A 27,903-nucleotide genomic window follows, 5' to 3' on the forward strand; every position below is an offset into this window, starting at 1 on the left:
GAAAAAAAATAATGGTACATCTACTGGGACATTTTGTACTGATACTGAAAACTGGAACAGCCAATTGCCTTGTTGACAGAAGATAAATACTATGACATACTTAAAATTTAGTAATTTATGATATTCTCTACTCTAAGCAATAATAGTGTATTTTGTTAAATTTTCTTTAGGCTTCGGGAGCAGGAAAGAAAAGAAGCAGAAGAAGCTAGTCAAAAGGAAGTTGAAGAATGGGAAAGAAAACTTCTAGCTCAAGCAGCTCCAACTTGTATGGAGACCATGTGGGAAATTCCAGCTATTGGGCATTTCCTTTGTTTAGCTCAGCAAATTCTAAATTTGCCAGAAATAGTCTTTTACGAATTGGAACGTTGTCTTCTGATGCCTCAGTGTAATGCTTTTCTATCTAAAATAATGACTTCTCTATTAAGTCCTCCTCATCGCAGACCTACCTTACATCGAAGACCTACCTTGCCTTATAGGACCTGGGAAGCAGCACTGAGACAGAAAGTACAGCAGTGGTACACTGCTGTAGGACAGACTGAAAATCCCAATAACTGTGCTGAAAAACTTGGGTTATGTCCTCAGTTTTTTAAAGTTCTTGGAGGAGTTAATCCATTGGAAGAAAAACCTTTTCACGAACTACCTTTCCACCAGAAAGTGTGGCTACTTAAGGGTCTTTGTGACTTTGTGTATGAAACACAAAAAGAAGTTCAAGATGCTGTACTTGGACAGCCTATTCATGAATGCAGGGAAGTTATCCTTGGTTACGATTATTTGGAGAATGCTTATGTACATTTTCCACAGTTCTGTGGTGCAGATGTACGGATTTACAAGCAGAGACCTTTTCAGGCCCCAGAATTTCCAATTCCACCCATTAAAATACAAAGAGTACCTCGGATTAAACTGGAGAAATTCAAGTGTGACTATTTTAGTACAAGTAATGGAGAACATAAATGTGGTAGAGAAAGCTTGCCCTCTCCCTTCAAGAAAGAGCAAGAAATTAATTTTGATCCAACTTACTACCCTGATAAAATGAACTTGGATAATCATGACATCTCTGTTGAAATGGAAGTGAAATCCAATTGTGAAATTAGAGTTCGCAGGCCCTGCGAAATTAAAAAAACTGATTGTTATAAAGAAAATTTAGAGAAACCAGGGAGTCCAGGGGAAGTTACTGACTTTGGAGAGCCTCTCAGTCCAGGGGAAATACGGTTTATAGAAAATCAGGAAAGATACGGTGAAGCTTCCAGAGTAAAACCTGAACTCAGTCCATTCAAAGAAAATGCTCTAAAATCTTGCCAAATACATGTAAATGGAAGTCACAGTGATCATCCAGAAATTAACTGCCACAAAGTTGTAAGGGATATTCTATTAGAGCAGTCACTGCAGAGCCACAAGAAACTCAAACTAACTAAAATGAGGGCAAAAAAGAAGAAAAAGAAAAAAAAGAAATTGAAAGACGTTTTGAATGACAACTTACAGAGAAAGCGCGAAGGTCTTCATTCTCTTGCATTCAAGTCTTACAAACCTGAGATACAGAATAAGTTATTGATCATCAAAAAGAAAGCAAAACACAAGAAGCACAAATCTGGTAAGCCAACACAAATGGGTGAGAATTATGTTTAAGCATACTTCAGTTCTTTCAATTAAGCATCATGAAAGGCTCTGATGAACAGAATGAAGTGTGTGTGTGTGTGTGTGTGTGTGTGTGTTTTTAAGGCTCAAGTTTTATATTATTCCCGGTGATTATAAGCCAGAGCAGAAGAGATTTTTTATTACCAACAAAAAAAATACTGGTGCAGTACATTTGAATTTAATTCTCGGTTGCAAGTCTTTGGACGTTATGTTTTTACATTTCTTTGGACCAGTTTCTCCATAAGTGATGCTTTCCATCACTGATGAGAAGTGGGTTTTTTTAGTTGTTGTTTTTTTTGTGTTTTACCCTGGGTAAGGGCAGTACAATGCAATGAAAAAACACTATCAGGAGAAAGCATTCCGAGGACTAAAGTTCATAGCAACTAGCTTCTTAAACCAAGGCAAGTCAGATTATCTTTCTGGGTCTCAGTTTTTTTCTCACATCATATATTTTCCAGCACTCTGTTTTCATTATATATTTTCATATCCAGAAAAATGTTGTGAAATCTAAGGAAAGAATTATAACAAATAAGACATGAATCATTTTTTTAAAGGATTCGTAAGCTTGTCTTACACCAAATTTACATACCCGATATATTTGTCACAAGCCTGCTTAAACAATAAAAACAAAAAATCCTGTAAGTAAAGTGTACAGTAGTTGGTCGCTCTGGTTTTTAATTACTTAGGTGCTTTGCTTTTCCTAGTCTTTGCCTTTTAATCACTTTAAATGTTTCATTTATTGAGAGGATAGGTGAGATAAAAAACTGATGATTAACTTTATTTATTAACCCTAATAAAAGTTGCCTGATTGGGAAAAACTTGAATTGCTTATTAAAAATGAGTTGTGGTTTATCATCATTATTTGAAGATTTCAGTTATTATTTCTTCCCTCAATAGTAACAAAGATGATTAAGATTTGACAATAATTTGATAATGAGTTGGCAAATGAGGGAGTGAATTTTGTTTAGCTGATATAGTTGCTATTATGCCTTAGTTATTATATCATTAAATACAATTGAATGTATTTTTAAATGTATATGTAATGTATCATTGATAAAAAAGTATAAAATTTTCTATCAAGAACAGGCATAATTTGTTGAACTGAAAATTGCAAAGTGGTCCACATTGATCCAAACAATGAAAAGCTACAAGTTTTTAAAGAAACTTTCAGAAGTGAGCCTTTTAAATTTTACAAGCCATTCATTAGGCTATATAAATTTAGTTTGATTGATTTGGCAAGTTCTCTTTGAAATGTTAACCTCTAAAATATTAGGTAATGTTTTTAAATTTGAAAAGTTTTCCAATTCTAAAATATGTAATATTGTTTTATTAATGCCATTGTTACTTAAGACCTTTTATTAAGTATTTATTTATAACCTATTCATGTGTTAAAAGGTAAATATGACTTAAAGTCGTTTATAAAATAAAATAGTATTGATGTAGCTCCTATACAGATTGTACCAGTAGCTGAATAAAAATATTAACTGCTAAGCATTGGATTAAAAGGAATTTATATTGTAAGGAAATAAAGTGTTGCTACATTTTTGAAATGGAAGTTCAGAACGTAGATCAGAGAAAATTAATGGGATTTTTATGTCCAGTACTAGACCAGTGAATGGAAAAACTCAGAAGCAAATTCAGCAAGTACTTATGTACCCTCTCTGTGCCTTTTCAGTTGAGTGAAGGCTTACAGTCGTGAAATGGAAGAAAATAATGCACTTGCCTATAGACTTACTCATTTTTATCTTCAGAGCAAATTTTAGAACGTCAGTCTTTAATGACAGAAATACTTGGATGTGGCAAGGACAGTTTCTCTCTCCCTTGTTAGTGCTGGGTAAGCATAGGTCACTTCTCTTTATCAGATGCATCAAAGACTAAACTCCTTTCTGTTAGTACAGTGTTACATAGAATGCTATAACAACAAAACATTTGTTTTACATCATTTTCAGTACACTCGTCTTTCTGAGGCTTCATCTTTCTGAGACTTTGCCCTGGGCTCCTTTATTAGGTATGAGATACTGTGGCCTTTTATATGTAGTCAGTTTGGAGCATACCCTAATCCAGTATTTCCTTTCTCTCTTTTAAAAAGTGAGCTCCATAGTCACAGGTTTGGGAAATACTCTTATAGATTCACATTGTGCATTAGTACAGGTCCACAATACATTTTACCAAATTCTTGTAACAGATTCATTTGGGAATCAGAAATCTTCGATTTTTAGAAGGGCATTATGTATATAGTGTTTATTAAGTAACATCCTCCTCTAGCTTGGTTCATTCCCTATAATTAAACACATAATTTTTACAGAAAAATGTATGAATAGTCAGATTAAATGAGGTGAGGACTATAAAGCTCATAACAGCTCAGGTCAGGTTTTGCTACCACATAAATTATTTTTTAAAACTTTAGTTTTCATGATCTTTTGGACTTTAGAATTGTGGATAAGTGATTCTGGACCTGAACATTAAGGACTCTGGAAAGTCTTGATGAAAATTGTTGAGTTTCTTTAACCTAGTATTTTTCAAATTTATTTGAACGTAGAGTTTTTTCTTCAAGTAATAGTATTCTGCAGAATATACTTTGGTATAAGCTGTGTCATCTATGACCAATTTATGAACCTTAACTTAGGGTGGACTAAATTCTACATGTAGTTAATCAGGTCCCTTTTATATTGATTACTACAGGATTTCTTTTTGGTGGAGTTCTCCAAATTTAGTAAGCCTTTTTATTGTGATGGGGGATGAATTTTTAGTAGAAGGCACAAAGACAAATTGATTGAAAGTGATTTGATAATTTTAGTGCACTTTGAGGCAGCTTTGCAATTTCTAAGCATTTTTATCCATTGTTCAGAATTGGAGTTTTCTTTCTGCTTTTTGAATTTTGAATTCATTTTTAGCCTGTTCTTTACTCTTGGAAACATTGTGAAACAGGAAAACATCAGAATTTTCCTTATTGTGTGTACTTAACAGCATCAGATAATTCTTCATAATACTTATTTATAAGATTTAGTCATAACAGTTACATTTGTGTCTAGCTTATTTTGGTGATTGTCTCCCCTCTATTCTGTAACATTCTTTTCTTAGCCTTGACTGAAATTAAATTTAATAATTTCCATAGCAGTAAATTCGAAAGGATAGTAAGTTGTCGATGAAAGTGCGCTTCAGAAGGCAAGCATTACCTTACATAAAGTAGAAAGATTAGAAAATATTTATACACCAGTTACCAAAAAAATGGGGTTAAACTTATATTTAATGTGTATTTAGTCATCATAGAGTTGATTTTTGGGCTAAGTCAGTTTTCTAGGAAGGCAGAGTTTCCTGTAATAGTGAAAAGTTTACTTAATACAAGTCTTGGAAAAACCATTGACTAATAACTTTGAGACCATTAGTTTGTGTTATAAGGTATTACATTTGTTACAGTATTTATTATGGAGAGCAGTGTTTATTACTTAAAATTGGAAACTATATTTGTCACTGGAAGTTGAATTTATGGCCAACCTTGGAATCATTGATCTTGACCTCTTGATGTTGTAATTATTAGGTTAGTGCAAAAGTAATTGCGATTTTTGCAATTTTTTTTAACCTTTTAAACCACAATTATTTTTGCACCAACCTAATAGCTAATCATTTTATGAAAATTGTATTGTTTTGGAGGGAGGGATGTTACTCCTTCTGTACAAGTTCTATCCAAGTAAATGTGAAATACATGATTTAGGCAGGTAAAAATACAAAGCAAATTCTTTTTCTCCCACAATGGGCTTGGACCTGTTTCTCTGCAGCCTGATGAAATTGTGTCATAGAATTACTGAACATCCTGGGTATCATTGGAAAATGGTGATATCATGCAAATGACCAAAAAGTCTAGGTTTTGACTGTACACAGGTTAATTATTTTTTATGTTTTGTTTCTCAATATTCTATAGCATTCTTGAGGACAGAAGGATTGTTTCTGGTTTTGCATCCCAAACATTTAGCACAGTGATTGACACATTGTGTAGGAATCTATTGAATAAATAAATGCACACACATAATATGGTTCACCCAGCTAAAACTAACATTAACCCCTTGATATGTATCTCTCACATCCTTTTCAAGGCATTTATATTTTTGAATATGATCTATACATACCATTTTACAATCTGCTTTTCTTCCACGTAATAGTATACCATGAACATCTTTGTGCAGTAAGTAGATTTCTGCAGCATCATTTCAAATAACTGTATATGATTCTGTTATGTGTATTTTTGTAGTTATTTAACCAACCTCCTTATTGGACATTTTGATTGCTTTCAATAATACACTGTTATAGATTGTGTAGAGCAAGTAGAGTTGACTGAAATTAATTAGAAATTTAAAAAATTAGAGGACTTTTTATAAGGCCTGAAGAAACAGACAAAAATTATTAAACATACATTAATCGTTACAAAAAGCTTATGGTGTTTTAAGTTATTCATTTCAGTCTTTTTGGTTTGTAGGAGTTTTTTCCTTCCTTACATGGTCATTATTTTCAACCAAATCATTTTGTGGTAACTTCTCTAAACTGATTAAGTAAGACAAGTGGTGTTATTCTCTTATAGGCGAAGAAACTAAGATTCAGAATGGTAAATAACCTCATTCTAGTAATTAAGTACATAATAAAAACTATTCAATAAAATGTCAAGTAAAGGGTAAATCAGTATGTGCTGTAGGAGTCTGGGAAGGTTTCACTGAGGATGAAGGGCTTTGAAGAATAATGGGGAGTGGATGGATGAAAAACGCTTAATAACGTGAGCAAAAGCATGGAGGTATAATTAAGCCAAGTGTCACTGGAAAAATTAGCACAGGAAAAACACTTAAAGAAAAGTTGAGGTTTTAAGAAGCTGTTTGAGTGATGAGAATATGCCATTTTGGGGTGATATCTTTCTGGGCAGTTGGTGCTATTTTAAATAATTCAATCAGGAGCCCAGTGCAAGGAACTGAGCATGAAATAAGATTTATTAAATGTGTAAAAAGCAATGAGCTGGTTTATAGGGAATGACTGAGAAAGTAATGTAGTCTACAATATTTAAATACATCCAGGCCCATATTTGTGAAAAGGTTGTATAGTTCTGTGTTGGTAGCATTATAGAACCTAACTGTGTATCTTTATGGGGAAAACTTAAGAGGACCAGCTTGAGATCCCAAGATAATATGAGAGTGAAAGGATAAACTGTGTTCTGTGTCCTTTTATTTTAGTGCCTTCTACTCCTCCACCCCACCCCACCCCACCCCCACAAAAGTGAATAATCATATAATGCTTACTGTGTGCCAGGCACTATTCTAAGCTTTTATACATATTGTGTCATTTAACCTTCATAAAAACTCCATAAGGTAGATGCTGTTGTTATTCTCCATTATATAGATTTTATGGGTTAAAAAAACACAGAGAAGTTATTAGTGTGTTAAGGGTCACACAGCTAGTAAGTGGCAAGATTAGGAGAAAGGATCTAACAGGGTAATTGGAAGGACATCATTAAAGAGTTATAAAAAGAAACTGGCAGGGTTTAGATGAAGGGGTAGAAGAAAGCTTCAGAAATAGGAAATTCTAAATCCAGGGAAGAGTGATTGTATGACTTTTCTATCACATTGACAGAAAAAAATTTTTTGAGAGATGTTGCAATAAGTAGCAGAAATTGACAACTCATTCAGTATTGTAAATTAGAGAGGAAAAAAGGAAATAGGTATTCAGCAGTTACTGAATTTTATGATACGGTTAAAAAATGGCCAGTATGATGAGAATTCGTTCAGAGGAAGGAAAATCAACTGTTTTGTTAAGACCAACTTGCTTATTTAGAGATAGAACATTCCAGAAATTCCTATAGAATATAAATATTAGTTCAAGATATGCGCATTTAGTAAATAAAAGTCAAGTTTAGACTCCAATAGTGGCTTCACATTCCGGGTACTTCCCAGCTTTACTACTTAATAATACAAATGCCCTTGGGTTTTTTACTTTTAATAATGATTAATGTCTTATTATTCCATTCACTTATGAGTCCTAAAACGAAAACACTGAGAGGGAAGTGAATGTGTCGGGATAATTCTTAAACATGGGAAGGCCAAATAAATCGAGGAGGACATTGAAGTGGGAGTCTCTGAATAGTCCAAGGGCCAGGAGTGAAGACTGGGAGGGAGGGAGGGCAGCCCCGTGAAGGAGAGAGATCAAGATGAGGAAAGAGGAGTTGGATTGGGGATGATAATTTATAACATCAGCTTCATTTTTCTAGTAAGAGGTGTATCTTCACATTCTAGAAGAATAGAGTTTTGTGCCTAAGTTATAGTGTGAAGTATATTTTTAGTTACATTTTTCTTTCTCAAGTTGAGCTTTCTTTTTTAGAGCTGTTCTAAGCATAGTTCTAAAAAGCTTCATTCGGCTGCACTTGTAACAGTAATTACTAGGCCATATTAAGTTTTCCTCCTCCATATTCCAGGTACAAGTTGACACTCAACTTATTGCCCATGTGTGTGTTTTTAGCTCAAGAATTAAGTTGAAATTCTGTGTATGTTTTAAACTGACCTCTGACTTCACAATCCTCACTCTGAGAAGTACATTCTCTTTTATGGGAGCAGGTGACTTAGCGCTGTGGAAGCCCACTGGGGGGCAGTGTGTGGTTTGTCCTGTATGTATCTCCCTGGAACAAAAACAGATTACCAGATAAAAGCTGTGTGGTTTTGTAGTATCCCATGCCATGCTCCAATTTAGAAGTAAATATTCAGTAAAAAGGAAGAGATGATTTTTATTGAAGAATACAGGAAATTTTGTATTCAAATTGTTTTTATGAGTATATAGACTGAAGCTATTAAGTAATACTGAATATGCAAATCTTCTAACCCTAATAAAAAGGAATGCTCTGAAATCAGTCGGAACAGATTACATCCCTCCAGAAAGTTTGAAGGAATGCAGTATTTTACCATAAAGAGCACAGCTTTGAAGTGAGACAGTTCTAGTACAAATACATGCTCCAGTGCATGTTAACTACAAGTCCTCCATCGATTTATTTACCTGTTTATAGCCAGTTTCTTTCTCTGTGAAAAATGAGGTAATGCCTACCTTGCTGCATCATTACAAAGATTAAGTGGAATAGCAAAGCATATTCTGACATGGTGCTTGGCACGTGGTAGGAATCAATACATGATTTTTGAGAAGTTAGAATTGCATAAGGGAAAAAGCTTGGACTTTGGCATTAGAATCCCTGTCTGTGGTGCTTACTTACAGTGTAACACTTGAGTAAATTAAATAATCTTTTTGATCTTTAGTAATCCCACATTAAAATGGAGAATTGCCTACCTTGGAGGGTTGTTTTGAGAATTAATGAGATAATTTATAAAATCACTTTACTAAGTGTCTGATACACAGTAGGCTCTCAATAAATGTTTTCTTACTGCCACGCCTAGGTCATGTTGTGAAACTCTGGTAAACTGTAAATTGTTTAAAATCATTGTCAATGTTTTCCTTTATAAAATGGTCTTGGATGGATAGTAAATGGTCTCAATAGTAAACCTGCCTCCCTTTTCCTATCCCCAGACTGGTGAAAAGTAGGATTCTGATGAAAAGTAGGATTCTTATATTTAAGGATCATTTCTCATAACTTATTGTATGCTAAATGCTATGAATACAAAATGAATAATGTGATTTCTGTCATCAATAATCCACAATTTAGTAAGAAAGAAACAAACAGATCATTATAATAATGTATGGTAAGTGTTGTATTAATTGATGTGTACAAAGTAGAGGTAGTACAGAGGACATATGAGCAAGAAGAATTAAGATGAAGGCGTAAATTAGTAAAAAAATTTGAAGGAGGTTAAATATTTTATTTAGACTTTTAGCTAAGGCAGATAATAATAACTAACATTTACTGATCCCTTAACCATGTGCCTACCAGTAGTCTAAGCTCTTTACAGGTTTTACTCATTTAATTCTCACAAAGTAGGTAATATCGTTATCCCTGTTTTACAGATGAAGAAACTGCGTAAGGAAATAAAGCAGTTTTTTCAAGGTCTTACAGCTAGCTGGTAGGTGATTATAATTGGTATTCAAACCCAGATGGTTTAGTTCCAAAACTCAAACTTAAAACCACTATACAGTACTACCTCTAGTTGCTAAATAACATTTAAGTATCCTAATGACATGGTGAAAGAAAATACCCAGTAACTACCACCTTAGCTTCTTAATCCATTCAAATATAGTGGCTGCTACAATAAACTGAGAATTTAGTACCTGAGTTTAGTGCCTATCTGACAACAATATGAAATTCATTGGAAATATCAAGAGCGACCTCTATTATGCATATAAATAAATATAAAATCAAATGATTTTTAAAAAGCTATTTAGAGCAGTGCCCGGGTGTTGGGTGTCAAGGAGATGAGGAGATTAAGGAAGGATTTCATTTCCTTCAAATTGTTGTCTTGATGGCCTTCCCAGCTTTTCGATCAGTAAGGTCATTAAATCTTTTCCCATGAACTTTAAAAAATTGTGAAAGTAGTGTGTAGAAAAAAGACATCCTGGTGTTCAGATTCCTGCATCCCCTAAGAGGTGCCTATTGCACCCAGTTTAGAAATTAATTTTACTATCTGTGTTATAGAGATACCAAGAATCGAATCACTTTTCCCTGAATATTGATTGTTTTAAGCAGCCTACCCACTTACTTATTTTTATAGGAGTTAGTTTTGGTATATGTACCGTGTAAGCACAGAAGCAAATAACAGTGATGAGAAAAATACATATATTAGGTTGTTTTAATTTAATTAAAAACAAATGTCAAATGACAGCAGGTTATACTTATTAGAACAAGACAGTAAAACCCAGGAGAACCTCAGCAACTCAAAATTTGCAGTAGTCAAATATAGTGTGAGTCAAAAGTTAGTAAACCGAATTATAGTTGTGTGATATGTTTAAAAAGGAATACAGAATAGAATACAATTATTTTGTAAACTGGAATTGTGTTTACAACTTAAATAAAATCTTGTGATCAGATTGAATGTTTTCATGTAAGATCTTATCTGTATAGAAAAATGTTTATAAAGGAGCAATAGTGGTGTATGTAAAGCAAAGTACATTTAAATTGATTTTAGCCTTCAAATGATTGTGAACTAAAATTAACTTTTAAGTATTTCCAATTATTTTTTTATTCCCTTGCATAGATTGTAGGCTCCTGGAAGACAGGGTTTCCATTTTATAATTCTTTGTTGTCCCCATAAATTGTACAGTGCCATGTATGTTGTGTTTGTTGAATAATTAACAACCAGTTTATTAATTGATTTTGCTAATTGCAAATGGGGAAAAACATATTTACTTTAACATGATCCTTACTAAAAATAAGTTTATATATATATATATCTTTTGTCAAGTTTAATACACAGAGTGATACACTTCAATCTGTGCTATGACTTGGAGTTCTTTAAGAATGTAGGTTTGTTTTTCCCAGTGATTTCTGATTGCACAAATGATTAGGTGCACTTTAAAGGGAGATGTTTACCTTGTTTTAAAATTGGTTATTGAATACTTAAGGCAGCCGTTGAAGAACAGTTAGGTGAGTGCAGAGCTAAGGGATAGAAAAACCTTGTTTCCTGAGCTCTACTGAGAGGATTTTCACATTGGGTTGGCTAAAAGCCATAATCTTCAGAGTATAGTTCTGTGCAAGTTCCTGACTACGAAAGTTATTGTTAAAGGTAAGGTTTTTTTCCTTATGTAACCTCATTTTAAGTTGTGAATTAAATTTTAACTGAGTAGTAGTAATGTGACTTTTTTTGGCAAATCTTGTAATAAAATCTGATACTGTGCAGATTGTAAAAGTTTGGTTCGTATATAAGGGAAACAATGTTAATATGTCTGTTACAGGTAGTTATAGTTTAATGTTTGCTTTTACTAGGGCTTGTTTTGATTCATCATTTTTATTCGACTCACTAGAATCCGTCTGTTAGTTATAATTTAACTTTCAAGGTTCTATGTAATTTGGTTTTTGTTAATGAAGTGCTAGCAACAGCATTATGAAGCTTTTCTCTTTTAATCTTGAAAGGAAAAAAATCCATATCTAAAAAAGCAGTCACAAAGAAGAGGAAAACTGTCATAAAGACACCTACTGTACCAGAATTTCAAGTAAGTGTTTCAGTTTTGTCTCAACATTTTTTAGTTTAACTTTTATTTCAATGTTTATATGGTTCTTCTAGAGATTGGCTAAATTCCACTGTAGCACACATACTTTCAATGAAATGTTTCCAACTACGACTTTTTCCCCTGCAAGTGCAGATACAGCTAGTATTTATGAGTTAATCTGCTAGGATTTCAAAACTTTTTACGTCTGTTTGTCTCTTGATAGTCAAAAATCTGTGGTTTTTTATGTACTATACTGTTTTTTAGAAGTAGTTTAATAGAAATATATATAAAAATAAATGTGTAAACGAAAGTCTTCCAAGAACAAATCACAGTATGTACATGGTAATATTGCCTAGGTATTCCATTTTCATTCGTTTCGGCACTGTAGAAATGGTAGACTTGTTAATTTGAAAAACAGTACTTTTAACTCTTAGCTATATATGAACTTTAGAGAGACTATTAAGTAATGGTTAGTTGAATGGCCTTTAAACATTTCTACAGAAAGGAAAAAGTAATTACATGACTACCATATAATTCTGTGAAGTTTTTTGTTTGAAGCTGGTATTAGAATAAGCAGAGAATCTCACCCTAATTAAATATTTTTATTTTTTATTTTATAAAAGATACGTTTTCTTCAACAAATGATTCTTTCTTTAAAAATTCCTTTGTATTAGTGTGTCCAGTCCATTTTCAAACCTTTTATAACCTAATACTTAATTGCCAAAAAACAAAAGTGATGTTAAAATGAATTTGTTAGTCTCAATTCAAGTAAAGAAGAAAATAAAGGAGCAATAACTATGAAAATATTGATAATATGTAATGTGAGTTTGACATTTACATATATCCAAAACTGTAGATTTTCAGTAAAAATCCGATTTTTGGAAGTGTTTTTTAAGTAAGTTACTAATTGGTAAAAGTTTAATATTTTTCCCTTAGTATTTTAAAATGGAGTATTTTTAATGACATTCTTAGGATGATTTACAAACATTTCTACATTTTTTTCATATAAAGTAACCTGGTTTTCAGCATAGTCAGTAAAAAATGTGTATTTGCTATTTACTTGAGGGCTTTGTACCATTGCTTATACATGTTATTTAATGTTATGATAGTATATCGTAATTTTTCACTGATGTCATGCTAGCCTTTATTGTTTCTCTCATTTTTCCCCTCAATCTCTTAATCTCTCCTGGGACTATTTATCTCAGAACAGATGGTTCGATGTTGATATTTGTATCCTTTCATATGTATGGACTTTTATATGTAATAAGTGCCATAGACAATGTTTTAAAATAAGCAGATGGTATTTATTAGTGAGGCATGCAATAAATTCATTGGATTGCATGACCAGCATTTTTTTAAGCTAATAAAGTTAAAATAGAAAAGAAATTATAAGACATGTGTCAAATATTGTAAGGGTAATATTGTTTCATAAAACTTTGGTTTCGATGTGTGTGTCTGTGTGTGTGTGTGTGTTTGGCTAGGGGTAGGAAATAGACTTATGAGAACAGTGGTTCTTATGCATAGTTTACACTTTGAATACCATGGTATTATTCATAAAGAAAATGACAGCTATCTCCTAGGAAATAGGTCATTTGCTTCAAATGAGCAAAGAATAGGAGATAGTATTAGTCACTAGTAAACTTTGTTATTACATGCAAAACTTACAGTTTTCACTCTCAAAATAAGTTTATGTAGAGTTTATTTCTTTAATTATTTTCAAGTTCCCCACATGTAAGAAGACTGATTATTATGTAATACAGAAGTGAATTTATTTCCTTCGCAAAAGCTATAGCATTATGACATTGAGCACCCTCAGATTCTGCAAATTATTTTATCCAAGTTGTTTTAAGTATCACATTTCTAATATTAAACATAAAAATACTTCATAGAAATGTTTAGCTAGAAGATTTTCTTCATATTATTCATTCTGAAATACCTATTGCTTAAAATAATAAACTGTTGGTGGATAGATATTAGATCCCTATTGCAAAACCTAACCTATTTGCCAAAGGACTGGTCATCTTTAAATGAACAGTAAAACGTGCTTAGATAGAAAAATTCAGGGATTAAATTGTGAAGTTTTTTTGTTTTTGTTTTTAAGTTCTAATGAATAAAAATGAATCCTGTTTTGACCTCAACTAAGCTAGAAATCAAAACTAAGCTAGAAATCAAACTTATCTGCCTATTTGCTTAAGAAAGAATCCAGGTTTATTTATATACACATCTAATATCTATTACCTCACTTTCAGAAAATGATCATCCCACCCCTATTTAAAGTATACACTGTAGGTATTCACACGGTAGATTGGATTTATATTTTGGGGTGTAATATAAAAGGCCTAACCTTATCTGTGTCAGTTTTTCCTAAGTTATGTCAAACTTTAGGCAGTATAAAAGTAATCTGATACCTTTATTAAAAATGAAAATTCCTGGGATTCATCCTTGATTCATTGGGTTTGGGTGGGTACCAGTAATCTTCTTAATGGTTAAGCATATGGATTCTGGAACCAGGCTATTTGGGTTTGAATGGCAACTTTACCTCTAACTCTGTAACTTTAGGTAAGTTACTTAAACTCTTTGTGCTTTCAATTCCTCATCTGTACAATCAAGTAATAACAGTACCTACCTTAAAGGGTTGTTAAGATTAAATGATAGAGCTGACTATTTTATTTATTTGCATTATTTATTTTTTCAAAAAGCAAGCGAGATGCTTCAGACAAAAAAAATACTGTGTTATGAGTAGGAAAATCAATTAAGAATGGTCTTAAGAGTATGAATTAATTGACCTTTACCACTTCTTCCAGCTACTTAAGACCTTGAATAAATCTTGGATTTGGTCATATTTCATAAATCATGAAATCCCATGATTAATCCTACAAGAATTTGAAAAGTGAAAAACCAAGTAATATTATTTGCATCATTATATTTAATCAGAGGGAAAAACTTATGCTTAGCCCAACTCTAGTGTTATAGTGGGTTATACCGTTGTCCTGTAGGGGATACTTGTCAGATTTTTTTAGTTAGCAATAGTTGCAAAAAATTAGGAAATACTTTTATTTTTAGTATTTAGTGTATTTGGTGATTTAAGCTTTCACATCATATTTACCAGTTACTTATGACTTTGTTAAATTGACTCAATTATTTTTTAATTTTATCAGTTTTGTAATAAAGACTATTTGAGAAATGAATATCAATTTTCTTAATAAAGTTAATTTTTACCAAAAAGCCTTTTATTTAAATTTAATATTAGAGAAACCTAATATTACATGAATTCTTTTTGTACACAATTGTAACAAAGTCATAGAAAGTATTTTAAAAACTTAAGTGTCAAGTTTCAGTAATTTTTTAAATAATTTAAGATCCTTAGTTACCATGAGTCCACTTTTCATCGGTAACCAAAATCTTTCATGTAATACATAGCTGCTCCTGTTCCATATGTGTCATTTATTCTAAAGGCTGCTTTGCAGAGGAAATCCAGAATCCAGCTGCTAAGATTTATGTAATAGTATTGTTTTCAAATGTAAGCATAAACTCACTAATCCTTAATAGACCTCCATTTAAGCAGTGGAGAAACTAAGGGATATGAAATACAGTACTGCCCTCAGTGTAACAAATTGGGACCAAAATTAAAATTAGAATTTAACTGCTTCACTGTGTTAAGGACCTTTTGATTACATTCATGTTTTGAATTGCCACCTCTCAAAAGAAGTATTTTCAACTTCGCTTTTTGTTTCACTTTTAACAATGTGGATTTTTACTTCCCCCTTAAAATTCTTTTAATATTTAAATGTAGTTCATTAAGAGAAACATCTCTTTTTTAGTCATATACTAATAAAAATATTTTAACTTGTTAATCAGACTTATTTTTCACATCACACATTGGTATCCTTATTTGCAGGTTTTGAAGTATTCACTATTGCCGCTATGGTGATCATAAGAAGTGAGAAGGAATTTTCTTCTCATAATTTTAACAGATGTTAATATAATTTTAGTTTAAATACAATATAAATTGTGAATTTATACCAGGCATTTAGTGTTTTGCTTATAATTTTTATAATAAATTGTAACATTGTTTTATTAGAATGGTAGTGAATATGATCCATTTCATTTGGACCTATTCATTTTTACATTTTTGCATTGTTTTCCCTTTGCTTTTTAATGTAATTTACTATATTTTATTTTTGTATGCTACCTATGTCCTTTGTAGAATAAAACAAGTACCTTTCACACCTATTGAGTACATACCCAAAGGGCATAATTTCTAGCTTGAAGTAGTAATAAAGTAAGGAATGATTTATTTTGTAATTTTTCTGAGATGTGGTCATGAAGTTCTTTTGATCTCTGTAGGACTTCCCCTCCCCCACTGCATACGTACATTTTTGCTTCTTGAGTTGTAGAGAGGACCTTTGAATATGTACCATTTGACAGAAGTGAAAGGTTAGATATAAATTAAATCCTAAAACTATAATCCTCGTTCAATTGTTAGATTTTTTTTGTTTTGTTTTATTTAGAAAGACCACTTAAAGAATATGACATAGGAGGAGGACGAATGTACGTTCTATAGTTTTCTCTACCAGTGTGTCATAGGTTACTTGACCTCTGTCAGTTTTAATTCGCAGGTATATGAATTGGAGATACACCTTTTTGGCCTAGGCCAACACTTGGACCAAATTACATTATTTTTGGTCCCTTTCAGCCCTTAGATTTATAATGTTGTGGCTTTGTCGTGGGTTGCATCACATGAAAGGTTAACTTGAGGAGAGAGAGTGACTGTCATAAAGAAGTTCTTCCTGGGGGATAAAACTCTTGTAAACTCTTCACTGTGACGGAAACCTCCTCTCATGAGTGTTGGCAATGTGACCCAACTGTAATCGGAGCTGCTGTGGAGCTTTCCTTTTCACCCCTGGAGGCCCTGAGTCTCGGATGTTTTTCAAATTCAATGTAATGAGAAGGAGGTTTTAATAAGGTGTTTTGCTTGGTTCAAAAAACTGTATCTGTTGTCTTTTTAAGGTTAACTTTACTTACTGGGTTGATTCTATTTTTAAAAGTACCATTTGAAGTTGAGTTTAAAAGACACACATATGCCTTACTTTCTAAAAGAGAAGGAATAGATGGTGTATATGACAGAATTGATATAAATCAAATTATTTTTTCTTTCAATGTTAGTAGCAAAATTAGAATTATGTTCCTATACAAGAGTTTTCTAATAGCTTAACTTGACTCTGTTTTGGGTATATTAGGTTACATATTACAAATATATGTAGAGAGAGGTATATATAAAGTGTGTAAATTGTTATATAGATATTAAATCATTTTAAGATAACGTAAAAGTAAATATTGCTAAAAATATTTGATCCTCAAATTCAACAAAATTTGTTTGAAAGTCATGTCATTAATTTTAAAGAACATTTGTCTTATCGTTGTGCATTTAATTCAGTATTCCATTTCCTATTTGAAAATTAATCTTTTTGAATTTTCATACTCATGAATGAGCTCCATAGTACCAGAAGGTTTCAGTAGGCATGCATATTTGTAATTCACAATCATTCAGTACCTTACTGCTCAAAAGTGTGATCTGCAGACCATACCTGGGAACTTAACGTGTTAGAAATGCAGAATTTGAGGTCCCAACTCAGATGTACTAAATCAAAAACCACATTTTAACAAGACTCCCACGCGATTCTTATGCACATTAAACTAAAGTTTGAGAAGCACCAATTTATAACAATTTAATAACTAGGTAAGCCACTTGAAAGTGTTATTTTATATAGCTCTTAGGCAGTGGAAATCATTCATGCTTTGACTTCAGAACTGTGTCATCTATTCCTTTCAATGGAATACACATATGTGTTGACCTCATGACTAATTGCTAATTAGAAGATCTGAACTTTTTAAGGGTGGGTTTAGTTGTAAGGGTATATGTTTTCATTGTTACTGTAAGTTTCTAAAAACTGCACGCAAAATATGCTTCGTTCCTTGTATAATGAGATAGCTTAGATGCAAGTGAAAATTCCTCTGAGTTTTGCCCTGTGTGCAAATGAAAAATCTTTGCTATGATACTAACTAGTACACCAAGTTCAGTGAAAAGGGGTGTAATCATCTGCAAGCTCTGGGACAAATTTAACATGATGGTTATAATAGCAGATTATACAATGGGAAATTTAGTTCCCACTGAGTACTGACTAAACACCTGATGTAGGGCCAACATTGTTCTTATGCTTTATAAATAGAAGTTAAAGACATTATTTAGTTCTAGAGGCATTTACATAGTTGGCCACTCCACTGCTTGACTGGCAGCATTTCTTCCCTAACTCTAGATTTGGCAAATGGGAATGTGTAGTTTGTAATAAGTATCAGTTGCACTGTCCTACTACATCATTGTGTACTGTTCTCTGAAATTGTTTAATTTGGATTATTTAAATACATCTTCCCTGCTTTGTCAGTTCTGTAAGTTTGAAGTTATGTAAATATTTCTAATAATAATGGTTAATACTAATTACAACTTACAAAATCCATGATAAATTTTCCTGAGTCTATTAGGTTAAACCATATTGCCATTTTTGTAGATTGAAGGCAATTTCATATAGTTCAACCTAATAAAAAAGGAAGTATAAGGGGCTCCTAGTGTCCCATTTTTGTCACTCAGTAATCACTGGGAATGATCTTGTTTTAACCTACTTTTTCTTTTGTTGTTTGTTTTCTTTTAAAAGAAAGTATGCCTTTTAGGAAAGTAATACCCTTACACATAAATTAATGAATGTAACAAACATGACTGATAAAAAGTAGTGGTGAATTAATAGCTTTATAAGTATAGTATATATTTTTAATTATCACACAGTATAAACATTAAAACAAGACTTTCATTAATCTAAAACTTCTGTATGTTTTATTTGCAGTTTTGTTGTAAACATGTTTTGTTTTAAAATATGAGCTTAAATTACTTTAGTGTAAAAGTTAAATATATTGAGCTAATTGGAAAAATTTAGTATAATTTTACAAGAACTAAAATGTAGTTACTAATGTCTTTGTTGTTGCTGCTGACACCTCACTGTTTAAAACTTTAGTAATTCAGCAGTGAAATAAAATGAGCCACACAATTATGAAACGAAACAGATACTGTCTGTGCAAATGGTCTTCTTACTCAAGACTGCTAAGATCCTATTACGAATCATATTAATAACGAAGATCATTTGCTTAATTTCATTTACTTCTATGCATATATCACATGTAGTTGAACAACTCCTTCTTTAATAGCAATCCCAACAGCAATAATACAGTTTGTTTAATTGTTAGTTAGTTACTTAGTTACTTAGTTAGTTAGTAACTAACTGTTAACAGTTAGTTAGCAAACCAAAGCAAAGGTATAATGACGGTTCTCCAGGGGTGCATTTATTCACCTACTGTGAGACTGCTTGAAGCATTTCTTACAAGGTGATTCAGTAACCTGTGAAATCTAGGGTGAGTTTCCAGATCTTTGTCATTCTGGGATGAAAGTTAAGAATGTTAAGAAAGTACCTAGATTATAAAGCAAACTGAGAGGTGGGGATATGGGATGAAACCACCAATGTTGAAATTTCAGCTATTTTTATACTAAGCCTGAAGTTCATACATCATAACAAGTAAATACTTTTTAAAATACAAACTGTGGAGCTTTCTTTGCTTTTAACTATTACAAAGACAAGTAATTGTGAATTCAGTGTGTGTTAAAACAACTTCTGTTACCACATTTTGGGTGTTTTATATTATGTGTTATCAAGCTGTGTTTTTGTGTTTTATTTTAGCTTATTTGCACTAATCTTGATGAACTCAGGGAATTAATCACAAAAATCGAGAATGAACTCAAAGATCTGGAAAACAGTAGAAAAAAATCGGTAGGTGTTGATCCAAAAGTTCTATCTGTTATTGTCAGCATTAAAATTTATTCCTGCTTTTTTCTAAAGCCTTTTTTATCTTGTTCTCCTGGATAACATAAAAATTTGCAATGAACAATAGAAACATTATTTCTTTCATTTCTCCTGTGTGGTCTAGTTTTCATTTTTAATAGACAAAAATGGTGCTGGAGCAAGTAAATTAATTTTGTTTGCCTGGTTTATATCAGGTATTTCCCAATATACTGGTTGGTTGTTTTCTGACTGGTAGTTTTTGGGGGTAATGCTTACCTTGCAAATATTCTTAATAATTATGTGCTTTTAATGGAAGTTTATTGCTTAGTAACAAAATTTTAATTAGCTGTGACATAAATAACAGATGTAAATTGTTTAATCTTGCCCCAGATGTTTTTGATATATGTCTAACAATGTCTGTTTTAAGAACCTTTATCAGCTGAAGGTCTTTTTTTAACTTTCACTATATAGTCTAAATAATTGATTCACAATTAATCTTTACCTTCATTTTTTTATCGTTCTTGAGAGAATAGAGTATAAGGGCATTACATTTATTCACTCAACACTTGGTAAAACACTCAATTATGTTATTTATTAAATCAGTAATACCCATTTAACTAACATTTATAGTGCAGTTACATCACAGATTTGAAACACAATTACACACCAATAAAGCATTGAAGAAAATTATCATTTAAAAAAATCCCTTTGTTTTATGCCTTACGAATGTCCTGAAGCCACTTTTAGATCTTTGTTCAGAATCTGTTTGTTAATCTAGAATTATGTATAAAATAAGGTTAGTGATGCAGCAAGCTTTGTATCAGCAGATTTGTAGTAGTCATTTTATATGCTGTTTAGAAAAGACTAATAGCCCTGTGAAGGGAGGAGATTGAAGTACCATAAAAGTACAACCTTCTGAGGTTATTTTGATATGAGGTAAAACAGCGTTAAACATTTCAGAAGTCTCTCATGTGATACCTCTGAGAGTATTGCTATAATCGGAGAGAGAGAATAATGTTCATAATGATAGCCATCAATTAACATGAAAACATTATGTTCAGTATACAATCTGAGAACGCAGACAACTGTATGTTTTAGAAATATTTCCATTAAAATGGTTTAGAGCCTTATTAGATGCTTACTCTTTGGTGTGTGTGTGTGTGTGTGTGTGTGTGTGTGTGTAAATATAAATATAAATACACACGCCCGTGCATACACACATATTTGGTATATGGATTATCTCTTGATGTGGAACACCAAGTGTTTTAAAATTTACCTCTGTAACATATTTCACGAACATCTTTATAATAGACTATTTTATCCTCAGCCAAAAGTTTTTTTTAATATTTTTGATATCACATACTCATAAAGGACTGCTGTTCTTTAATAGAAAGGAATAGTCTTTTAATCAGGGTGTTATTCATAGCATTTTGCAAAAGCTGTTTATTTTTAGTACATTGTCCATACTTCATGACTCTAAACAGAATTCTGTTAAATAAATTTGTTAATTGTTTTTTATACTACAGTTAAACATAATGTATGGAATCTAAATTTGTTTCCGTATTATAAATTAGGGATTTGTTTTTAATGGAGTTTTAACCATAATTGATTTATGTACTTAACTTATGGCATGTATTTTAAGAGAAAAAGACTTCTGCAAACATCCTAGAGTTTTTCTGTAAAGCCATCCACCTCACTTCCATGTAGTATGAGGTATAAGCATATTGCCTTCCTTCACAGGAACAAATAGAAGAAGACTAAAAGAAAACAAATTATAAATACTTAATATTCTAGTGCTTGGGGGCATGTTTATCAGAAAATTTTAAGGTATATGTCGAGTTTAATTGATTCAATTTTCTATATCTAAATTTTAAACTTGTCCATGACTCCTGATATTTGTGTATCAGTTTTAAAATATGATTTCTTCTCTTCAAGAAATAGAAAGTCTTGGAATTGCACTTAATGGGGATAAGCTTATTGACATTATCAACATATGAGGTATTTCCCTTTAATTTAAACTGCTTAAAAGATTGCTTTTATGAACAGCTTATTCCACCCAATGAAATGGCCACACAAGATAAAGGAAATAGACAGTAAAAGTTTGCATCTCAGTATAACTCCTTATTTTTTACAAAAGCTAATACTGAGTGTGATCGATGTTAGTTACAGGAATTTATTGAATGTTTATGTTAATACTGAATACTAGTTTATTTGTCTGGCATCATTCGGGAGGAAGGTGTTCCACATAACTGAATTTTCTACATAACTGTAGAACTCTTCTTTTAATCATTTAATGAAAAACTTCCCTGTCTCCTTGTATTATATTGAACACAATTTAACCCTTTCTTGATGACTCAAGGATCATTATCGTATCCATAATTGTACCGATGCCCTAAACATCTATTGCTATGAGTAACTAAACATTCACCAAAATATGCTATATATTTTGAAGGTTTTTGTTTGTATTTTTGCTTTTGTTCTGCCTCTTTCTTCATTGTCAGCTTGTCATTTCTTGTGTGTGTCCATGTACTTGCCTTAGCTGATGTATACTACAGATTACAAAGCAAGTAACCATATTTATCAGAATTGGGTTCGTGGTGAGGAACTGGGAGCCTTTCTTAGAAATGAAATGCATGAACTTGGTGAAAGTGGTAGCCATTTTGACTGATCTCCTGCCTTGTAGGCTTCCTTCACTAGTGTCAGACAAATGAAGAATTAATATTGATTTTCATAGGAATATCACTGTCAAAACTAAACTTGTATTTAGAGTCAAAACAATTGTCTTATTGATTATTAACTTTCAGATTTACAGTAATGGCTCCAATAACAAAGAGGGTATATTTTATATGAACATTTGGTTGTCATAATGTGATTACTAAAGGTAGAAATTATATATGTGAGGAAGAATTTAACATGGATTCATATAAATACCTGGTTGCTATAGGGGGCTTCTTCTCTGCCGGGCCTTTCCAGATAGTTTTTCCTACCAAAGCAACAAAGAAGAATTATCTTATTTCCTCACCTATGTCAATCTTCCTTTAAAAAAGCTTCCTTAACCACTTAGAGCCTCTGCCATTGATCTGCTAGTTGTATTGGAAGATTTACAGTCTTTTAAAATCTAGACTGTTTACTCATTCTTGCAAGACAACTAATTCTATTTATGGTTAATGTGAGGAGAGAAAAATGCTTTAATTTGCTTGAGTTTGCTCCAGTTCACTTGATCCCATTACTTCATTTAGGGGCTTTTTCAAAAAATGCTTAACATCCTTTAGATCCTGTGGTGCTATACCTAATATTATCTACCTGAGATTTGTTTAAAGTGAGACATTTGGTTGAGATAAATAGAGGGATGTAGTTTGACAAAGTCCTTTAATTTTGTCTTTCTCATTATTATTTAGATTATAGGATTCTTTAGTAAGCTAAAGGAGAAATTATAGGATTTTATTTTTATTTTTGTGGTAGTCTAGAGAATTTACATTTTGTTTAATTATTGGAAAATATCCTATTTAATGTAGCAAATTTATTAGTTTTCCAGAAATATAGAGCTAAGATATTCATAAATTTGATCTTGTTAATTTGCAATTTATTCTACATTGTTGCTTTATAATTAAAATTGGAAGATTTTGCCAAGCTTTTACAGAAATGGGTATATTTCTGAGTTTTTCATGTGATCCCGTTTTTCTTACATCTGCTTTATTTCCTTATGTTTTATATCATAGTTTATATTTTCAAAGAGGTTTCCATCTTTTTTTCTTTAATAGCAAAAGATCTGTGTAGAGAATGGGTATAAGGAAAAGTGAACAATTTGGAAAAAATTGATGTTACTAATATTTATAAGAAAAGAAACTTTGGATTATATAATGGTAAATGATAGTGTTACCAATATAAACTAAAATTGAAATATAAGCATATCTTTTCTTTCTTTTTTTTGGAAATCCTGAAAACAATGTCATCGCTACAGCACAATTTCACAGAAGTCATCACATAAGAGTGTGGGGACCGAGCCCAGTCTGACCTGCCTTTCTAGGGAGGGGTGTGCAGGGTGGTGGCTAGGCGGGGTGGCCCATCTTCAGGGTCCTTCTGCATGGGAGCCCTTCCAGCTACACGCTAGCTCTTTTCTAATACATCTTTTAGCAATTAAGTACTGAGCAGGATTTAAGATAGACTTCAAATATTTCTAAATAATCAGTATGTAAGAAAAGCTATAAAACTGCCTGTGCTCTTTAATCCTGTAATCCAATTTGGGATTTAAGTTTTATTATCCCCATTTCACACATCCCCTCTAAAAGTAAGTTACACAATGGTGTGTTTAGCAAACTACCTCTAATAGTGGAAATTTGGAAAAAACTTGTATTCCAACAGTAGTCTAACCAAACAGTAATATTAAGAGTGGTATATCATATAGCTAGTAAAATAAAATATTTGTAGGTCATTGTTACTAGATGGAAATATTTGTGAAATGTTAAATTTTAAAAACATATTAAATAATATGCATAATGGTTACAACATGTAAAAAGTTACGTTAAAAAGAATTGGAAAGGAATTTCAAGTAATGAATAAAATTAATCTTTATTATTATTCTTAAAATAATTTAAATTCATAACACAATAATAATACTTCTCTTGCCTAACTAAAGTCTGTACATTAGCTAGTCCAAACAGAGAAATCAGAAGCTCAGAAATGATGACACCCATTTTTTTTGGTCACAGAGTTCTTTATAATCCAGTGGTTATCAATCAGGGATGATTTTGCACCCTCACTCCCCAGCTCCCCCCCACCAGAGACTTGACAATGTCTAAAGATATTTTTGGTTGTCATACTTGAAGAGGTGGTACTAACACTTAATGGATAGAGGCCAGTGATGCTGCCAAAAATATCCTACATTATAATGATCCTACAGTGCACGTGATAGCCCCCACAACAAAGAATTATCTGATCTGGCCTCACATGTCAGTTGTGTGATGCAAAACCCTAGTGTAAGCCTGTGTTTGCTAAGGGCCCTATTCTCTAATTCTGTCTGCTGCTGCCAACTTATTGGGAAAAACAAGTTGATGTTTTGAAAAAATTAGTTAGAAATCAGTGAAATCATACACCAGATCCCATAATTGAGAGTATTTTATTATGTCATATGTTCCTAATTCAGACTCGCGTTTGATGGAACTTGTGAATGTCAGTTTTACCCTTTATGATTCTATCAAATACTTAAAAAACATTCTTGACTTTCAGATTTATCTCAGCTGTCTTCAATCCATTATGATTTATGACCTGTCTTACTCTGTTCACCATTTACTTTTTACCTTCCTTAGTACAGGAAATAAAGAAGTTACAAATAACGTGGTTGTATACATATTATCTTAATTTATTTTTAGAAAGATGATGTAACAGTTTCTGAAAGTGAAGATATATAGTAAGGAATGATACACAGGCAAATGGAAAAATACAATCAAATTATGCATAACATTTTACTTATATGAATTTATATGAACCCAAAAACATAATTGTATATAGTAAAAGCTTGATATAAGGCAAAGAAATTGTTATACATTAATCTTATTTTCTAGCACCTGTAACAGAAATTTTACTCTATTATAGTGAAGGATTATGGGATCTTTCCCTCTTCTCTCCATTCCGTATCCCATTTGCTCATAGGCATCAAATCAAAAGTATTTTATAGCCAGCTGTTTGAGAGTACAAAATCTATTTTACTACAATGTATAGGGAAATTTAGGTACATTCAGAGTCCTGAATCTGCCTTAATTAACTTTATTTAATGGCTTTAGTTGTAGATATGGTAGCAACATCTCTAAATTCTCCTTAAAAATAGTATTATTTAAATTTTTTACAATGGCATCATTATATATATTGTTTTCTTATTCTAGATCATTTGTTAAACTATTTAATGGTTAACAAAACTGAGAAATATCTCAGCTGTGGGGAGAGGTGAAATCACTGTCTTGAAATAGTCATATTTAAAGCTTTTGAAAAATTAAAGTGACCTTTTTGAAACTCTGCACAATGGATAAAATAAGTTTCTTTACCTGTCTTAGTTACAGATGCTAGTCTTATTCATTAGGCAGATATTTCCTCAATGTCTTCTATGTGCTATATGCATAGTACCAGGAACTTGGTAGGGATCCAGAGATTGAAATAAAGCCCTTATCCTGCAGGAATTCACTTGCAGAGCTTGAGATTTTTATCCCCAACTCTGGGGATAAATTTTTAACTTTAATCGGGTTGGTTAGGCTAGCTCCTGTCCGTTTATAAAAGATTTAATCTTTTACTTTCAAACTGTCTATTCAGAAATCGCCATGTACTCTAGACACTTGCTCACTTCTCTTAATTACATGTTTATATATTTAGGAGTAGGGTGGAAGAGCAGATACAGAAACGTATAGACTTTATGAAGAATCAAATATTAACTGACATATTCAAAATAATAGTAAAATAAAGAAAGGTAGATGACAGGAAATGTGAACCAGAACAGTATATGACTGGTAATACAAAGCTTCAATTGACTGTAGTCACTGAATTATCTGAGATTGCATTATCCTCATTTACCTATGGTGAGTCTTGCTTTCCTTTTTTTTTTTTTAACCCTATTAATAATGTTCACTTTTTCTACTCACTGCAATTTGGCATAGTTTGAATCCCAGCAGGGAAACTTTCATAAAAAACAATATCTGAAAACCTCTTTTCTTCTAAAGAAAATTCAAATTAAAAGGGAAAAGGGTTGTTTGGTATTTTTACATTAGGCAGAGAATTGCTGTACATTCCATGGAATGAGCTTCAAGGAAGAATTGAACTAGGCAACAGAGTCTTCTAAAGTTAAGAGCTGCATAGTGTGGCTTTTATAATTTGCCTTAAACTCTTTTGAATTACATATTGCACATTCTTATTCAAATACAAGTAACATTTTAAAAATGTCAAATATTTTTCAAAGCCCCAAGTAAATTTGTGTTATCATCTATTTAATAGTTACTTTACTGTCTTCCACAGACCAGAGTTCTGAAAAAAATGAATTTAAATCCTTGAGGTGCTTAAGTCCAAAAAAAAAAATGAGCTTCACATCATTCTCGTGTTTTATATTACTGAAGATACCAAAATCTTTGGAAAGACCCTAAAATTTAGAGGTAAAATAGTTCAGTGTCTTTTGTGAAGTGAGAAATAGCATCAGAAAACTGAGAGGATTGAACACTAATAAAACTTTCCTACCATTTTACCAGAGCCTTTGGAAAAATAAAAAAATGATACATTATATTTTGAAGGAAAATTAACCCAGAATCCAGCAGCGAGTAGAAAGTAGCCTTCGTAGAGAGCAGAGAGTCCACATGTGAATACTCTAGTACTTTAAAATAGAAAAGTGATTCCTTACATTGTGAAGATGTAATTCTAACAAGTAGTAGGAACTTTTAATTAAAGCAAGAGCAGTTTGAGGCAGATTTATTGACAGCATGAAACACTGATAGACAATTGAAAAAACCTACAAAAGCAGATCTTAGGAGTCCAAACATATTAATAATTAATAATGTAGGAAATTGACCCTAGAAACCTGAACAGTGCCTGACAGTCACTGTTAAAATATAACACATTAATTTGTTCATAATGAGGACCCAGGTCATCAACGGTTAAGTTACAGTCATTGTATATTCAGAAAATCTGGAAGACATGTTTCTTAGGAACATTTCTATCAATTTTTAAGTCTTTTACATCTAAGGAGAAACGCTCAGTTAGCTAAGAAATTTACCTATGAAGTTTAAATACTGTGGGCCTACTCTGTGCTAGGTGTTGTGATAGAATCTGAAAGTAAAAATAAGTAGGATAGTGTCCCTGCTTTTACGATATTCCCACTCTTAATTTCACTTACTTGGAACTCTGATGATACCAGTGTAACATTACTTAAGTGACTCAGATTGTACAGTGAATTGCAGAGCCTACCTTTCTGATACCAGGTATAGATCTGATAAAATTTTCAGTTTCTTTGACCACCAATTTACTGAAAATTATCAAATTCAGATATTCATCCAGTGGTTAATTTCTAAAACAATTCTTTCTTCTTTGTAAATAAAAATAGCTAGATACTATCAGTTACATATATATTGTTAGATTTTTTTCCCCAATAATAGTAATTACCTCATTATGCAATTAAATTTTTCCTCTACAAAGCCAAATGACACTAAAACTTGTATTGATGTAGTTGTCTTCATACTTTATAATTAAATTCTAATTTAGAAATATAATGGAAATGTTGTATATGCTATTCAGCGTGGAATGCCTTTAA

The 27,903-nt window shown here is 32.0% G+C and overlaps 1 protein-coding gene across 6 annotated transcripts in view; it reads left to right on the plus strand.

Annotated features, from left to right (window-relative positions):
* KIAA2026 (KIAA2026 ortholog) overlaps window positions 1–27,903 on the plus strand; it is an 84,491-nt gene that overhangs the window by 38,698 nt on the left and 17,890 nt on the right. For 4 of the 6 annotated variants that reach the window (XM_033122392.1, XM_033122390.1, XM_033122391.1 and 1 more), the window contains 3 exons: window positions 171–1,588; window positions 11,666–11,745; window positions 19,524–19,613. In XM_033122392.1, coding sequence (XP_032978283.1) covers window positions 171–1,588; window positions 11,666–11,745; window positions 19,524–19,613 — 1,588 coding nt within the window. The remainder of the gene's footprint in view (window positions 1–170; window positions 1,589–11,665; window positions 11,746–19,523; window positions 19,614–27,903) is intronic. The other 2 variants (XM_033122393.1, XM_033122394.1) reach the window with 1 other exon arrangement.

Source organism: Rhinolophus ferrumequinum, chromosome 12 (genome assembly GCF_004115265.2).
Source record: "Rhinolophus ferrumequinum isolate MPI-CBG mRhiFer1 chromosome 12, mRhiFer1_v1.p, whole genome shotgun sequence".
In the NCBI taxonomy this organism is placed as follows: domain Eukaryota; kingdom Metazoa; phylum Chordata; class Mammalia; order Chiroptera; family Rhinolophidae; genus Rhinolophus; species Rhinolophus ferrumequinum.